Below are 17,560 nucleotides of genomic sequence, written 5' to 3' on the forward strand. Positions count from 1 at the left end.
CCATCGTGTGGAGGCGCTCTAAGTCAGCCTTCCTGGCTGGGAATTGCAGAATTCAATTCACTGCTAGAAACTTGGCCCCTGATTTCTTGGCTGGAGTGATAGTACTGAATTATTCATGGACTTGTGGGCCTGAGAAATAAACAAACGTTGTTGTTAGGTGCGGCTAAAATGGTTCCGACTCATAGCAACCCTGTGTATAACAGAATGAAACACCGCCTGGTCCTGCACCATCCTCACAGTTGCTATGTTTGAGCCCATTGTTGCAGCCACTGTGTCAATCCATCTGGTTGAGGGTCTTCCTCTTTTTTGCTAACCCTCTACTTTACCAAGCGTGCTGTCCTTCTCCTAGGACTGGTCCCTGCTGATAACATGTCCAAAGTACGGGAGATAAAGTCTCACTATCCTTGCTTCCAGTAAGCATTCTGGCTGTGCTTCTTCCAAGACATATTTATTTGTTCCTTCTTCTGGCAGTCCATGGTATATTCAATATTCTTCGCCAACACCGTAATTCAAAGGCATCGATTCTTGTTGGCTCTTCTTTATTCGTTGTCCAGCTTTCATATGCATATGAGGTGATTGAAAATACCATGGCTTGGGTCAGGCCTATCTTAGTTCTTAAAGTGACATCTTTGCTTTTCAACACTTTAAAGAGATCTTTTGAAGCCGATTTGCCCAACGCAATGCGTTGTTTGATTTCTCGACTGCTGTTTCTATGGGCATTGATGGTGGACCCAAGTAAAAATGAAATCTTTATTTCATTTCAGGCCCTTATTTTATAGATATAGAAATAATGACATCTGCACCACCAGTAACAACCACTGGGTTGTCTTGGCACCCCAGCCCTTCTCGGCTTCCTGCTATCTCAGCACTTTCCACCCTGTATGATTGTTCTACGTGTACTCGGCCGTTTTCTCCACTAGCTCTTGAGTTCTTGAAGGCAGGAGACAGCAGAACTTACGTCTAGGAGATGGGATGGGAAACTAGGTCCTTGGAATTAGGAAGCAGGTATGTAGAGAGAGGTAGAAAATAAACACAGGAATGAGCCTCCTCTGGTAACGTAAAACATGGAATCCACGAATAAGATATCCCAAAGGGGCCTGGAGACTAGCTAGCACAGGGATCTTAAAACTATTTTTTACTGCGGAATGCTTTCTTCAAATGCAATCTTACAAGTTCCCCCAAAACATAGAAGGAAATCTCTAGTTGAGGATTCACATATCCAAACGCTACTCATCCTTCATCCCTTTTTCTAAATCTATTCCTCCTTCGTCAAGTCTCCAGTCGTAGCGCAGTTGTCATGGCTTGGGTTTTGGAGTCAGGTTGATTGTGTTGGAATAAACTAGCTGCTGTAACAAGGGACTTCTAAATCTCAGTGGCTTAACACAGTGAAAGTTCATTTTTCCTTCATGTCACCATCCGGTAAAGGTAAGCAGGGGTGTTCTGCTCCACGCAGTCACCCAGGGCTCCAGACTCCTTCCATTGAGCAGCTTCATCATTCCCTAGGGATTCAGCGCCCTCTGCTGGTCTTCTGAAAATGGTCAGCTGTCAAGGAAAGAGTGTGGAGAAGGCACATCCACTCTTAATACCCCAGTGGACCTGACACACATCACTTCCACTCACATTCCTTGGGATGCAAGGGAACTGGGAAATGTGGTCTGGCGGTATGGCCGGGAAGAGCAGGAGAGCACAGACAGAGCACTAATGGGGTTGGACATGATCCTAGCTCTGCAGTTCCAGGAGATACTGTGTGGTTTGGGATGCATTTCTCAACTCTAGTTCACTGCAATGTGTGAAACTTCATGGGATGACTACAAGAGTGAAATGAAATAAGGTATGCAAATATCCCGCCACTTGTCCATCACTTTGTCACATTGTGGTAGCTTGCAGTTTGCTGTGATATAAAAAAAAAAAAATGCTGTAAGTTATTCCACTGGTATTTCAAATGCTGGTGGGGTCACCTATGGAGAACAGGTTTCAGCAAAGTTTCCAGACTAAGACTAGGAAGAAAGTCCTGGCAACCTACTTCTGAAAATTAGCCAGTGAAAACTTTATGGAGCACAACAGAATATTGTCTGATATAGTGCTGAAAGACGAGCTCACTAGATTTGGGGGAAAACAAAACAAAAAAAAAACCGTTGCTGTCAAGTGCAACCATCAAGTGCCAACTCATAGTGACCCTATAGGGCAGGGTAGAACTGCTCTACAGAGTTTCCAAGGAGTGTCTGGTGGATTCAAACTGCCCATCTTTTGGTGAGCCGTCATAGTTCTTAACTACTACGCCACCAGGGTTCCCCTAGGCTTGAAAGCCCTCAAAATATACAATGGCTGCAACAATGGACTCGACCATACCAACGACCACGAAGATAATGCCGGACTGGGCAACGTTTCATTCTGTTGTACCTGAGGACGTCATGAGTCGAGCCAACTCAACATTAACTAAATAACTTAGAAATGTCTGCTGTACACTTGGCAGTCAGCCAATAGTCGTTCTCTGTCTCTTCTTCTCCCAGGTGTAGGGTCTTTCAGCGTGCACCAGAGGTACGGATTTGATCATCTTTGTATTTTCCACACTAACAGTCAGCATAGAGTCGTGGATAAGAAGACGGACTCGGGGGCCAAACTGCCTAGATTTCAATCCTGGCTAACGACCTGCCAACAGTGAGATCTTGGAAAAGCTCCTTAGCCTTTCTGTGTCTCAGGATCTGCATCTGTCAAAAGGAGAAGGCAAAACTATAGAGACAGTGTAAAAAAAAAATCACTGGATGCCAGGGATTCAGGGACAGAAGAGGGGAGAATAGGTGGACCCCAGGGCGTTTTTAGGGTAGTGAAATTATTCTGTTCAGTACTGTAATGAGGGACACGTAACGCTATGGACTTTAGTTAATACTCATGTGTCAGTATATTGATACATTGTTTTATCAGTTGACATAAATGTACCATAGAAAAAACCAAACCAAACCAGTTGCTGCCCGGCCAATTCCAACTCCTGGCAAACCCAGTGTGTTAGAGTAGAACTATGCTCCATCGGATTTTTCAGCAGCTGTTATCTTTCAGAAGTAAATCACCAGACCTTTCTTCCGAGGCACCTCCGGGTAGATCTGAATCATGAACCTTTCTGTTAGTAGCTGAGTGCTTAACCAGTTGTGCCACTCAAGGGCTGTATGTAAGATGTGAATAACAGGACAAACTGTACCGGGAAAAAGAGGGTATATGAGAACTGTGTGTATTTTCTGCACAATTTTGATGTAAACCTAAAAGATCTCTGAAAAATAAAGTCTATTTAAAAACAAAGAGAGAGAAGTAAAAAAACAGTGCCCATCTCATCAAATTGTCGTTGTTGTTGTGTGTCTTGGAGTCGATTTAGATTCACAGCCACCCCATGTGACAGGGTAGAAGGGCCCCATGGGATTTTCTAGGCTGTAATCTTCAGGGAAGCATATTGCCACATCTTTCTCTTTGAAGCCACTGGGTGGGTTTGAACCGCCAACCTTTTGGTGAGCAGCCGAGCACTTAACTGTTACACTACTGGGGCTCCTTCATCAGAAATATCTGATAGAAATACCACAAGTAGGTGGCTTTAAAGAATACAAGTTTATTTTCTCACAGGTTAGGAGGCTAGAAGTCCAAATTCAGGGCACTGGCTCAAGGATTCCAATACATATTTGGGGTTGGGGGAACATGGGGCTCCTTCTTCAGGTTGCAGAGGGGATGATATGAGTTCATAGCATCAGGTTCTTAGACTAGTGCATGGCACATTATAAATATGATATATGGGCTACCTATTTTATTATATGGCACTGACATACAATGGAAATTCCATTTAAAACACAAACATGTATTTGATCACCTTCTGTATCATGCATACAATTCATGTGTTCTCGTATGTTAGCTTAATGAATCTCAAACTCGGTGAAGCTGTCTTAGCTCCCTACTGCTGCTCCAATGGAAATACCAAAAGCGGGTGGCTTTATTTTTTTTTTAAAGAACAGAACATTTTCTCACAGAGGATTTCTACCAACAGGGATGTCACAAGGAGGAAATGAAATTATGTGTGTGTTTCAGTAGTTGTAAGCAACAACATGGTGAAGAGATTGACGTTATCGAGGATTTCCTCGTACTTGGATACACAACACCCATGGAAGCAGCAGTCAAGAAATCAAATGACGTATTGCATTGGGCAAATCTGCTGCAGAAGACCTCCTTAAAATCTTAAAAAATGAAGACGTCATTTTGATGACCAAGGTGCAGCTGACCCAAGCCATGGTCTTTTCAATCGACTCATATGTATGTGAACGCTGGATAGTGAAAAAGAAGATCGGATGAGAACCGATGCATTCAAATTGCGGCGTTGGTGAAGAATATTGAATATACTGCGGACTGTAAAAAGAATGAACTACCAGTCTTGGAGGAAATACACCTAGAAGACTGGGCAACATTTTGTTCTGTTATACATAAGGGGGTCATAAGTCAGAGCCAACTTGACAGCAACTAACAACAACAACAACAACAATTTTATTTGATTGAAGCTAAAAGAGAAGTTGTTGAAGAAACAGTGAGTAGCTCACAGCACTGGACCGCTAGAGAGCCAGGCTAGAGAAGCTACACAACGTGGAAAAGTACCCCAGATCACACCCCAGCGCTGGCCCTGTGGGATCGCCGAAGGTGCCACCGCTGTCCACTCCACTGTGGGCACAGCTCACCACTGCCACTGTTGCCCCAGCCCGTCACCCTGCCGGAGCTCCACTGCTGCCAGAGAATCCCTCCTCAGCCCCGTTTCTGTGTCACTAGCTCCTCACTCAGAGTCTATGCCTTCAGCCCATGTCCGCTCTTTAGCTGCAAGGGAGGCTGGAAACGAGAGTCTGGCATTTTCAATGGCCATCACAATAAGTGGATTCTGTTTCCCATTAAGGCTCTGAGGCAGGAATGTCTTCAAATGGGCAGGGGTCTTCTGATGCTGGGTAGCCAAAAAGGAGGAAGTATATCTACTAGATGTTAAAGCCTGTCACTGACTAGGTGCTCAATGTTAGCTAAATGTCCAGCCCCAGGCAGGAGCATGATACCAGCTCAGAGAGGTTGGCCATAGTGACTTGGTGAGGGCTAAGAGAGTCGGCCGTCATGGTAGCCCAAGTGAAAGGAGATGGTGGCTTGGACTAGGTCTAGCGGTAGATGTGGTGAGAGGTATTTTGGAGGAAGTTGTTGTTAGGTGCCGTCGAGTCAGTTCTGACTCATAGTGGCCCCATGTACAACAGAATGAAACGCTGTCTGATCCTGTGCCATCCTCACAATTGTTGCTATGCTTGAGCCCATTGTTGCAGCCACTGTCAATCCATCTCATTGAGGGTCTTCCTATTTTTCGTTGACCCTCTACCAAGCATGATATCCTTCTCCAGGGACAGAGCCCTCCTGATAACATGTCCAAAGTATGTGAGAACTAGTCTCCTCATCCTTGCTTGTAAGGAGCACTCTGGTTGTACTTCTTTGAAGGAAGAGCAGGCAGGAATCAGGGCCTGCTTGTGGTTTGGATGAGAGGGCCGGGGCAAGGGCAGGAGTTAAGGGTGAATTCGTGATTTTGGCTGAACAACTGGGCATGGTGGTGCCACTTACTAAGGTGAGAGGAGCAGATGAAGAAATGGAATTCAGGGGCAGAGGTCAGGCTGATGACTCCCATCCTACTTTCCAGGGATTGGTTTAGTAAGGCAGCTGTGCCCCCAGTGTGGCCAATAAGACACAGAGGTTTGCTAGAGATCTCGGGGAAAGTTCTTTCTAGCACCAAGAGATCTTAGAGGCGCCAGGCTTATGCTCTCCATCCACACATGAATGAGAAAGCTTGTGGCTAAAATTGCTCCTAGAAGCCGTCCTATAATCATGAATGCATGCCTTAGGACCAGGTTAGTGCTACGGATAGCAAAGAGTCCCTAGGTGCTACAGATGGTTAATGCGCTTGGCTGCTACCTGAAAGGTTCAAAGTTCATTTTTACCCAGAGGGCATCAGAAGAAAGGTGAAATGCTTCTGAAAAATCAGCTACTGAGAGCTCTGTGGCGCACAACTCTATTCGGACATACGTGGGGTCACCATGAGTCATAGTCAACTCAACTACAATTTTTTTTTTTTAATAGATGCCAGAGTGAAGCTTCAGGAGTATCTTGACCATGTTACTGATTCACGAGATCAACTGCCTTTGAAGCTCACCACTCCTGTGAATTTGCATTTATGTGAACTAATAAGTGGTGCCATTGCTTAGCCATTTTAAGTTGGGGCTTTCTGTTACTTGCAGCCAAGAGCATCCTTAAATGATATAACACCTTTTTAGCCCCAGTGGACCAGAGGTCAGGGACCATGTTTGGTCGATCTGTGTGTCCATTTCAGGGCCCAGTACCCCGCACATATTTGTGGAATAGTCAGTGGATGGTGGTAGACTGGAGTCTCCTGTGTGCTAGGCACAGAAATTTATCATCATTAGGAACCGCTGTAGTTGTCGATAATGCTTACTGGCCTCACTCTATACTTTGAGCAAGAAGGTTATGGAGCCAGAAGGAGAAAGCAATTTGGGAGAAGGATAAATGCCTCCCAGGGAGAGGCCATCTTAGTCATCTACTGCTGCTATAACAGAAATACCACAAGTGGATGGCTTCGACAAACAGAGATTTATTTTCTCACAGTTTAGGAAGCTAAAAGTCCAAATTCAGGATGCTGGCTCTACGGGGAGGCTTTCTCTCTCTGTCAGCTCTGGAGGAAGGAGGTCCTTGTCTCTTTGAACTTCTACTCCTGGGCAATCCTCATGTGGCTTGGCATCTCTTGTCCCCCCATCTCTGCTCTGCTCACTTGTTTAATCTCTTTTATATCTCAAAGGAGATTGACCCAAGACCCACCCTACATTATTACTGTCTCGTTAACATAGCAAATGAAACCCATTCCCAAATGGGATTATAACCACAGGTGTGTTTTTGTTGTTAGGTGCTGTCGAGTTGGTTCCAACTCATAGCGACCCCGCATACAACAGAACGAAACACTGTCCTGTCCTGCACCATCCTCACAATTGTTGCTATGCTTGAGACTATTGTTGTAGCCACTGTGTCACTCCATTTCGTTGAGGGTCTTCCTCTTTTTCTCTGACCCTCTACTTTACCAAGCATGATATCCTTCTCCAGGGACTGGTCCCTCCTGATAACATGTCCAAAGTATGTGTAGTCTTGCCATCCTTGCTTCTAAGGGACATTCTGGTTGTACTTCTAAGACAGATTTGTCCATTCTTTTGGTAGTCCACGGTACATTCAGTATTCTTCAACAACACCACAATTCAAAGGTGTCAATTCTTCTTCAGTCTTCCTTATTCATCATCCAGCTTTAATATGCATATGAGGTGATTGAAAAATATGGTTTGGATAAGACACACCTTAGTCTTCAAGGTGACACCTTTGCTTTTCAACACTTTATAGAGGTCCTTTGCAGATTTGCCCACTGCAATGTGCCTTGATTTCTTGACTGCTGTTTCCATGGCTGTTGATTGTGGATCCAAGTAAAATGAAACCCTTGACAACTTCAATCTTTTCTCCATTTATCATGATGTTGCTTATTGGTCCAATTGTGAGGATTTTTATTTTCTTTATGTTGAGATATAGTCCATACTGAAGACTGTGGTCTTTGATCTTTATCAGTAAGTGCTTCAAGTCCTCTTCACTTTCAGCAAGCAAGGTTGTGTCATCTGCATAATCCAGATTGTTAATGAGTCTTCCTCCAATGCTGATGCCCTGTTCTCCTTCATATAGTCCAGCTTCTCGGATTATTTGCTCAGCATACAGATCGAATAGGTATGGTGAAAGGATACAACCCTGACACACACCTTTCCTGAATTTAAACCAGGAAGTATCTCCTTGTACTGTCTGAACAACTGCCTCTTGATCTATGTACAGGTTCGTCGTGAGCACAATTAAGTGTTCTGGAATTCCTATTCTTTGCAATGTTACTCATAATTTGTTATGATCCACACAGTCGAATGCCTTTACATAGTCAGTGAAACACAGGTGAGCATCTTTCTGGTATTCTCTGCTTTCAGCCAAGATCCGTCTGACATCAACAATGATATCCCTGGTTCTGCATCCTCTTTTGAATCCTGCTTCAATTTCTGGCAGTTTTTTGTTAATGCATTGCTGCAGCCACTTTTGAATGACTTTCAGCAAAATTTTACTTGGGTGTGATATTAATGACATTGTTTTATAATTATGCATTCAGTTGGATCACCTTTCTTGGAAATAGGCATAAATATGGATCTCTTCCAGTCAGTTGACCAGGAAGCTGTCTTCCATATTTCTTGGCATGCCTTAGACGAGTGAGCACCTCCAGCGCTGCATTTGTTTGTTGAAACATCTCAACTGGTATTCCATCAATTCCTGGAGCCTTGTTTTTCGCCAGTGCCTTCAGGGCAGCTTGGACTTCTTCCTTCAGTACCATCAGTTCCTGCTCATATGGTACCTCCTGAAATTGTTGAAGGTCAACCAATTCTTTTTGGTATAATGACTCTGTGTATTCCTTCCATCTTCTTTTGATGCTTCCTGCATCGTTTAATATTTTTGCCATAGAATCCTTCACTATTGCAACTAGAGGCTTGAGTTTTTTCTTCAGTTCTTTCAGCTTGAGAAACACCGAGTGTGTTCTTCCCTTTCGGTTTTCTATCTCCAGCTCTTTGCACATGTCATTATAATACTTTGTCTTCTGGAGCTGCCCTTTGAAATCTCCTGTTCGGCTCCACAGGTATTAAAAAAAAAACCAGTGCCGTCAAATCGATTCCGACTCATCACAACCCTATAGGACAGAGCAGAACTGCCCTGGAGAGTTTCCAAGGAGCACCTGGCAGATTCAAACCGCCGACCCTTGGGTTGGCAGCTTTGCCCTTAACCACTACGCCACCAGGGTTTCCTCCACAGGTATAGGGGTTAGAATTTCCAACACATATTTTGGGGGGACATAATTCAGTCTGTAACACTGCACATCAGAATCATCCAGTCCTGGTGCCAAACCCACTGAACCAGAATTGACAGTGATGGGGATCTAGGCATGCGTATTTGTAACTTAGCCATTCTAACCAATGTAATGTGATATCTCATTGTGGTTATACTTTGCATTTCCCTCTTGAGTAATGATGATGAGCATTGTTTCATCACTGGTATTTTCTTTGGCTTCTGGTTAAGTCTTTTGCTCATTTTTATTGAGTTGTTTGTCTTCTTATCGATTTGTTGGAGTTCTTTGATGCTTTCTGAATGCAACTCCTGTGTAGTGATATGTGTTGAAAATATTTTATCCCTGTCTGTGGTTTGTCTTTTCATTTTTTTCCCCTTTGAGGATGTCTTTTGAAGAGCAGAATACTTTGATTTTGATGAAACCCAAATGATCCCGTTTTCCTTTATGATCGTATCTTTCTTCTGTTACACACGTGCAGCTTTAACACACCTACCAGGTGATTCTGTTGTGCACCAAAGTTGGAGAAGCCAAGGTGCACTTGTTATCATAGTGTCATGGATTGAGTCATGTTCCCCAAAAAAGTGTGTCAACTTGGCTAGGCCGTGATTCCCAGTATTATGTGGTGGTCCACCATTTTGTAATCTGATCTGTTTATCCTATGTGTTGTAAATCCTAACCTCTATGATGTTAATGAGGCAGGATTAGAGGCAGTTATGTTAATGAGGTAGGGCTCAATCTATAGGATTCGGTTGTATATTGAGTCAATCTCTTGAGATATAAAAGAGAGAATTGAGCAGAGAAGAGAAGGACTTCATACTACCAAGAAAGAAGATCCAGGAGCAGAGTGCATCCTTTGAATCTGGGATCCTTGCACTGAGAAGCTCCTAGGCCAGGGAAAGATTGATGGCAAAGACCTTCCTCCAGAGCCAACAGAGAGAGAACCTTCCCCTGGAGTGGTCCCCTGAATTCGGACTTCTAGCCCTAGCCTGTGAGAGAATAAATTCCTGTTTGTTAAAGCCATATACTTGTGGTATTTCTGTTATAGCAGCACTGGATAACTAAGACACATAGGCTCAGAGTCAGATTTGAGTTTGACCTCCAGATTTGTCACTCCCAGAGCAAGTCACTTAGTCGTTCTGAGTCTCGGTTTCCCTATCTGCAAAATAAGGTAAAAACAGATCCCATCACAAGAGTTTGTTGTTCAAAGATATAAAGCTCAATCAAAACTTAGCAGAGTTTCTCGCATGACAAAAGTGCTCTGTAAAATCTGTTTTGTTTTATGCACTGGCTTGCTTCAAGCAGTGGGATGAAACAGAAGGCAATAACAAGCTTTGTTGTTTATTTTCAGTACATCAAGGCCTTTTACAACAAATCCTGGGAAAGAAGGCATGGCCATCCAATGACTCGGACACTCTGACGCTGCTCTGGTCCGTGACAGTGTCCATCTTCGCCATTGGTGGACTCATGGGGACACTGATGGTGAAGCTGATCAGAAAGGTTCTGGGAAGGTCAGTGGGGGCTGTCTCTGTTTGGGGCTCACCTACATAATGCTCAAAACATATTTATACCATAGTCAGAGTCTCAGCAGGAAACATACGCCAACTAGACAGTTCAACAGAAGAGATTTTAATGAAGAGGCTACTGGCTGAAAGGGACAAAGAAAGGAGATAGGGCACCAGAGTCCTGGGAGAGCTGAAGGCATGGACGATGGGAGATAAGCAGGAACTGAGGTTCTAGGGGAAGTAGACCTTGTCAGAACCATACCACCCAAGCTGGCAGGGAGCAGGGAAGAAATACCCTAGCCTCTCTCTCCACCTGCCCTCTAATCTCCTGCCAGTGCCTCCATTAGTCAAACCCAAGTGGAAGACAGAAAGCCAAATAGTCTTGTTAATGCATTCCAGGAGGGTCAGCCTCCCAGGGGTCAGAGCAGGGCAGAAAGGGGAGAAAATGGCCTGGGTTTAGGGGCAGATGGAGAGCAGTGAGCACAGTGCCTTAGAGATTGTTCCATGTAAGCACATGCTTGTTCTTAGTTGCCACTGAGCAGGACTAACTCATGGCAACCTTATGTATAATATAATAATATAAAATATTGCCCACTCCTACATGATCTTCAAGATCGTTGTTATATTTGGGCTCATCTTCCAGCACTATATTAGACAATGTTCTGTTGTGATCCATAAGTTTTCATTGAAAGTAGATTGCCAGGTCTTTCTTCCTAGCCTTTCTTCACCGTGTGAGCTGGCTGAGCTCAGGTTGGAACTTCCATATGACAGCTGTAGCATGGCAACCTTTCCACTATTCTAGGCAGTTCTTAATCAGGGTTCTACTTGCAATGGTACTGCATAATCCACAACTGTTTGACAACAGGCGAGTGACTGCCTGGCACCCAGACTAGTCCCCCAGATCAGGGTCTCTGGGGTGTTGTCACTAAGCTTCCGGTCCAAGCCAGATTCCTTCTATATCTGCTTATATGTCTATCTTGGCTATAGGGAGTACCCGCCCCTTGCCCTGGGCTCCATGCCTTATGCGTACTTTATACCTGGCTAAAAAAAAACCAAACCAAACCCACTGCCGTTGAGTCAATTCTGACTCATAGCGACCCTACAGGACAGAGTAGAACTCCCCCACAGGGTTTCCAAGGAGCACATATACCTGGCTATGGGCACTTATACCCCAAGGTTGTTCCATATGGAGGTTCTGAACCCAAATGGATGGTATAGAGAAAAGAGCCCTGGAATCGGGGACACACGCTGTGGCACTGTGGATCCCCAACGTACCAGGTGTATGACATGGGACCTTGTACCTCACCTCTCAGTTTTTCTCACCTGTGAAATGAGGGCATAATAGTGATTTTACTAACCTAATAGCATAGCAGCAAAAGAAAACCAAAAGGGAAAATAATGTGTTTGAGAAAGTCTTACATATCAAAGTGACAGGTAAGTCCTCACACCAACCCAGCAGGGCTGAAGAAGTAAGGGTGGAAGAGAGATTAGGTCAAAGGGTCTTGGTTGTTATGCCTCAAGCATCTGTTATTCCTTTTTTTCCTCATTATGGGAGTAAAGTTGAATTGGGATGAAGGATCAGCTTGAGTAGTAACTATGCAGAGGAAAAGGAGTTGAAAATGAAGAAGGCTACCATTACTCACCTCCTGCTATGTATCAGTGGTTGACTTCCAGTATGTTATTTATTTGTTACAACTCTCTGTGATACTATTGTCCCTATTTTACAAATGAGGAAACTGAGGCCCTAAGGGGGTCAAACAACTTGCCCAAGGTTCCAAAGAATGAGGTTGAACTCAAATTCAAATGTGACCTGTTAGATCACAAAGCCTGTGCTATTTCTGTTGCATGATGCTGTTGAAATTGTGTCTTGATACCTTGTTCTGCCTCTCCCCATGGGGCCATACAGGAGGAAGAGGAAGCTGGGTTCCATGTAAGAGGCTGGGGGAGCACAGTGGCTACCTGGGTGGTCCAACAGAAGCACTCAGAGGTGTGATTGGAGAGAAGTTTGGGTGGAGCTGGGGGTCCTCACAGTTGGCAGGACCTTCACACTGGTTGGCTCTGTGATGGCGCTGTTTATAGCTTGCTGTGGTTAGTTGCCATCGAGTCACCTCCAACTTATGGTGACCCCATTTACGGCAGAATGAAATGTTGCCTGATCCTGCACCATGTTCATGATTGTTGCATGTCTGAGTACCTTCTAACCTGGGAGGACTCATATTCCAACACTATAGGGGACAATGTTCTGTTGTGATACATAAACTGTTCCTTGTCTAATGGAAATAGATAACCAGGCCTTTCTTCCTAGTCATTTTGCCTTGGTTTTGAATCTCCACTGAAACTTGTCCACCATGGGTGACCCTGCTGGTATTTGAGATAGTGAAGCATAGCTTCCAGTATCACAGCAACACACAAGTCACCACAGTGTGACAAACTGACAGATGGGTGGTGGTATTCATACCAAGGCAATGTTGAACTCATCTGTGATTTGGGAGAGCGATAAGACAGGGAAGTGTAAAGGGCCGGAAACAGTCTCTGAAGATGAGCCATCCACATCATACGATCTTAGGGATGCAGGAATTTCTGGCTTGGAGAACTCTGGGCTATTGTCCCAGCCCCCTCATTTGGGAGGCTTCCATCTTCTGCTTACATAGCTCCAGTGACAGACCCCTCCTACCTCATGAGGCATGATAGTGATGCCGCTTAGTGCGTGGACCTTGGCTACAGGTCCAGCTTCAGGTCTGAGCTCTGATGCTTATAGCTTATGGAGCTGTTTATAAGCCACTTGAACTCTCTGAGTTTTGCTTGACTCACTGGGCTGAGTAGTGTCCGCCCCAAAATTCATGTCCACTCAGAAACTCAGAAATCAGTTATTGGAAATAGGGTCTTTGAAGATGTGATTAGTTAAATGATATTATACTAGATTGGAGTGGGCCCTAAATCCAATGGCTGGTGTCCTTATAAGAAAAGGAGAAGAAACACAGACATAGAGGAGACAGACACAGAGGGAAGATGGCCACGTGAAAATGGAGGCAGAGATTGCCAAGGTGCAGCCACGGTCTAAGGAATGCCAATGAATATCGGCACCCACTGGAAGCTAAGAAGGAAGGAAGAACCATACCTTAGATAATTCAGAGGGAGCACAGCCCTGTTGACACCTTGATTTTGAACTTCTAGCCTCCAGAACTGTAAGAGAATTAATTTCTGTTTTTATAAGTCACCCAATTTGTGATACTTTGCTATGGGAGCTCTCAGAAACTTAGGTTGTTGTTGTTAGGTGCTGTTGGGTCAGTTTTGACTTACAGTGACCCCACTGTACAACTGAATGAAACGCTGCCTGGTCCTGCACCATCCTCACAATCATTGCTATGTTGGAGCCCATTGTTGCAGCCACTGTGCCAGCCTATCTCATTGAGGGTCTTCCTCTTTTTTCCTGATCCTCTACTTTACCAAGCATGATGTTCTTCTCCAGAGACTGGTCCCTCCTGATAACAGGTCCAAAGTACATGAGATGAAGTCTCACCATCCTCGCTTCTAAGGAACATTCTGACTGTACTTCTTCCAAGACAGGTAAAACGGAGATAAAGCAATGGACATGCCAGAGGGTTGATGTGAAGATTAAGTGATGCTGGCTATAAAGTGTTCATTCTGGTGACTGATACAGAATCAGTGCCCAACTCATGTTCACACCATCATCATCATCATCATCATCACCACCACCATTGTCATCATCACCATCATTATTATCATCATCATCACCATCACCAGCAGCCCTCCTTGAGGTTGGTGAGTCCATCAGGTGACAGAGCTGATTGTGAATATGTCCTTTAAGTTTCACTGAAATCTTCCTCCTTCCACATGCCATTCATCAATTTGGATCCAGTTTTTACCTCTAGATCACAGCAGAGAACATCTGTAAGACTCTAGTGAAGGACACAGGCTTTGAAATAAGATCTGGGTCAGAATTTTGGGCAAGCCACCTCACCACATTCATCCATTCAGTAAACATGTTTAAGCACGTACCATGAGCCAGACACTGTATTTGGCACTTGAACTTCTGGGGTGAACAAGAAAGAGAGACACAATGCTTGCTGCCTAGGGTGGAAAAAAGCTGGCCACAGAACAATTTATTATGCAAGTCATAATTACGGGAGTGTCCCTGGAGAAGGACATCATGCTTGGCAGAGTACAGGGTCAGCAGAAAAGAGGAAGACCCTCAACGAGGTGGATTGACACGGTGGCTACAACAATGAGCTCAAGCATAACAACGATTGTGAGGATGGCTCAGGACCGGGCAGTGTTTCGTTCTGTTGTGCATATAGGGTCGCTATGAGTCGGGACCAACTCAATGACACCTAACAACAACATGGAAGGGTAGAAGAGGTACAAGAAGAGTCAGCGATCTGCTCCTTAATTTGTGCAGATAAGCAAACCAAAGATGAAGAAATTGAAGATTTTTACCAACTTCTGCACTGTGAAATTGATCAAACATGCAATCAAGATACATTGATAATTACTGGTGATTGGAATGCAAAAGTTGGGAACAAAGAAGAGGAAAATATGGCCTTGGTGATAGAAACAATGCTGGAGATCACATGACAGAATTTTGTAAGACCAACGAATCTTCATTGCAAATACCTTTTTTCTACAACGTAAGTGGTGACTATACATGTGGACCTCACCAGATACAGGAATCAAATGGACTATGCCTGTGGAAATAGATAATGGAGACAGTCAATGTCATCAGTCAGAATAAGGCCAGGGACTGACTGCGGACAAGACTATCAATTGCTTGTATGTAAGTTCAACTTGAAACTGAAGAAAATCAGAACAAGTCCACAAAAAAAGGCAAAACGTCACTAAAAATACAGGAAAGAGAGGAACGACCAAAATAGATGTCAGAAGAGACTCTGAAACTTGCTCTTGAATGTCAAGTAGTTAAAACGACTGAAAGAAATGATGAAGTAAAACAGCTGAACAGAAGATTTAAAAGGGCAGCTGGAGAAGACATGTGCAAAGACCTGGAGATAGGAAACCAAAGGGAAGAACGTGTTCGGCATTTCTCAAGCTGAAAGAAACGAAGAAAAAATTCAAACCTCGAGTTGCAATATTGAAGGATTCTATGGACAAAATTTTGAATGATGTAGGAAGCATCAAAAGAAGATGGAAGGAATATATAGAGACACTGTACAGAAAAGAATCGGTTGACATTCACCCATTTCGGGAGGTAGCATATGATCAAGAACTAATGGTACTGAAGGAAGAAATCCAAGCTACACTGAAGACACTGGCAAAATACAAGGTTCCAAGAACGGACAGAATACCAACTGAGATGTTTCAACAAACGGATGAAGCGCTGAAAATGATTCATTTTGTGAGAGAGATAAGCGAAGGGTAACACTAACTGCAAGACATATGTTAATGTTTTTTGACATAGGGAAGCCATGGAAGGAACAGTGTTATGTTTTGTTTTCCTGGAGGTGGGCAATATTGGGAGCTTGGTTTTAGGTATACTAAGTGTGAAATACCCATTAGACTTCGTAGTGGAGATGTGAAGTAGGCATTTAGGTATATGAGTCCAGTGCTCAAGAAAGGTCAGAGCTGGAGATATAAATCTGGGAATGGTCAACATATGAGTGGTACTTTTTTTTTTTTTAAAGTCGGGATCTCAGAATAGATCACCTAGGAAGTGCTTATAAGCAAAAATAACAGGACCAAGACCTAAGCCCTGGAGCCCTCCAGTGCTCAGCAGGTTAGGAATAACTAGTTTTGGCCAATGAGGTAGAAGTGGACCTACAATTAATTGAGGTTTGAAAACCAAGCAAAATAAGGAAGTGGTAACCAACCATGTCCAATACTGCTGAGAAATAAAGACAAGGATGAAGCATTGGTCAACACTTAGCAACATGGAGGTCTTTGGTTACCTTGACAGTAGCTGTTTGAATGGGGCAATGGAGCAAATAATAATTGGATTTAAGAGAGAGGAGGGAATAATTGGAGACAGTAAGTATAGACAATTCCTTTTGAGAAATTTTACTATAATGGGGAGCGAAGACAATGGTGTGCTAGCTGGGGGAATATGTGGGATCAAGATCTTTTTTTGTTTTTGTTTTTATAAGATGGGGGCTCTAACAGCAGGTTAATAAGATATTACAGTAAAGAGAAAAACTTACAGTCAGGATCAAGAGATGAAACTTGCTGAAATAATATCATTGAGTAGGTAAGAGGGGATGGGGAACTAGTAGATAATCAGAGGAATTGAGTTAAATAGGAATAGAGACAGTATTTACATAGGACCAGGAGGGAAGGAGAGTGTATGGGCACAGATGCAGGTAGCTTGATACGTGTGGAGGGGACATGTGATAGGTCTCTGCAGGTTGCTTCTGTGTTCTTAATGGAATAGAAAGGTCATCAGACAAGTATGAGGACAAGGGAGGAGATGTTAAGAATTTGAAGAATGAGAAGAGGTAAATCGTCTTCCAGGACAGCAGCAGACTGAATGAACTGGGTAGCTCTAAAGCCCACTTGAGGCTGGTGGTCATGAATTTAAAGGCAGACCAGTCAACAGGGTTGTATGATTTTCTCCAGCCAAGCTGAGCTTTGTGGATGTATATGCGAGGTAGGCAGAGATTTAACCAGGGCTGGGGTTTGGCAGGCACATATAGTGAAATGGGTTGGGTAAAGGAGTTGAGGGTGTATGTGTATGAGTGTTCATAATCATGGATGATGGAATTCACCTGGATAAGCAGGAAGGGAAGGACACAAGGAGGGTGACAGACAGTGGAGACATTGTACAATCTTGGCCTCTAGGCTTAGTCAAGGTAAAGAATTGTAGGCAGGGTATATGGTGGAGACCCAATACCTCCAGAAGTACCCCATTTCACTAGGGCTTAATGAAAAGTGGGTTAACTGCATACAGTTAAGTTCTTGACTGCTAACCAAAAGGCTGGCAGTTTGAATCCACCCAGAGGAGCCTTGGAAGACAGGCCTGGTCAGGCTTTAAGACCTATGAAGTGCAATTCTACTCTAATACACACCTAGGGTCGACATAAATCAGAATCGACTCGATGGCACCTAACAATAATGAAAAGTATTCTCTAAATTC

At 43.8% G+C, this 17,560-nt stretch overlaps 1 protein-coding gene across 1 annotated transcript in view; it reads left to right on the forward strand.

The window, feature by feature from the left end:
- Nucleotides 1-17,560, forward strand: part of SLC2A9 (solute carrier family 2 member 9) — a 262,289-nt gene that overhangs the window by 27,104 nt on the left and 217,625 nt on the right. Inside the window, 2 exon segments of the mRNA XM_064286323.1 lie at nucleotides 10,305-10,353; nucleotides 10,356-10,464. Coding sequence (XP_064142393.1) covers nucleotides 10,305-10,353; nucleotides 10,356-10,464 — 158 coding nt within the window.

The sequence above is a fragment of the Loxodonta africana genome, chromosome 5 (genome assembly GCF_030014295.1).
Source record: "Loxodonta africana isolate mLoxAfr1 chromosome 5, mLoxAfr1.hap2, whole genome shotgun sequence".
Lineage (NCBI taxonomy): Eukaryota > Metazoa > Chordata > Mammalia > Proboscidea > Elephantidae > Loxodonta > Loxodonta africana.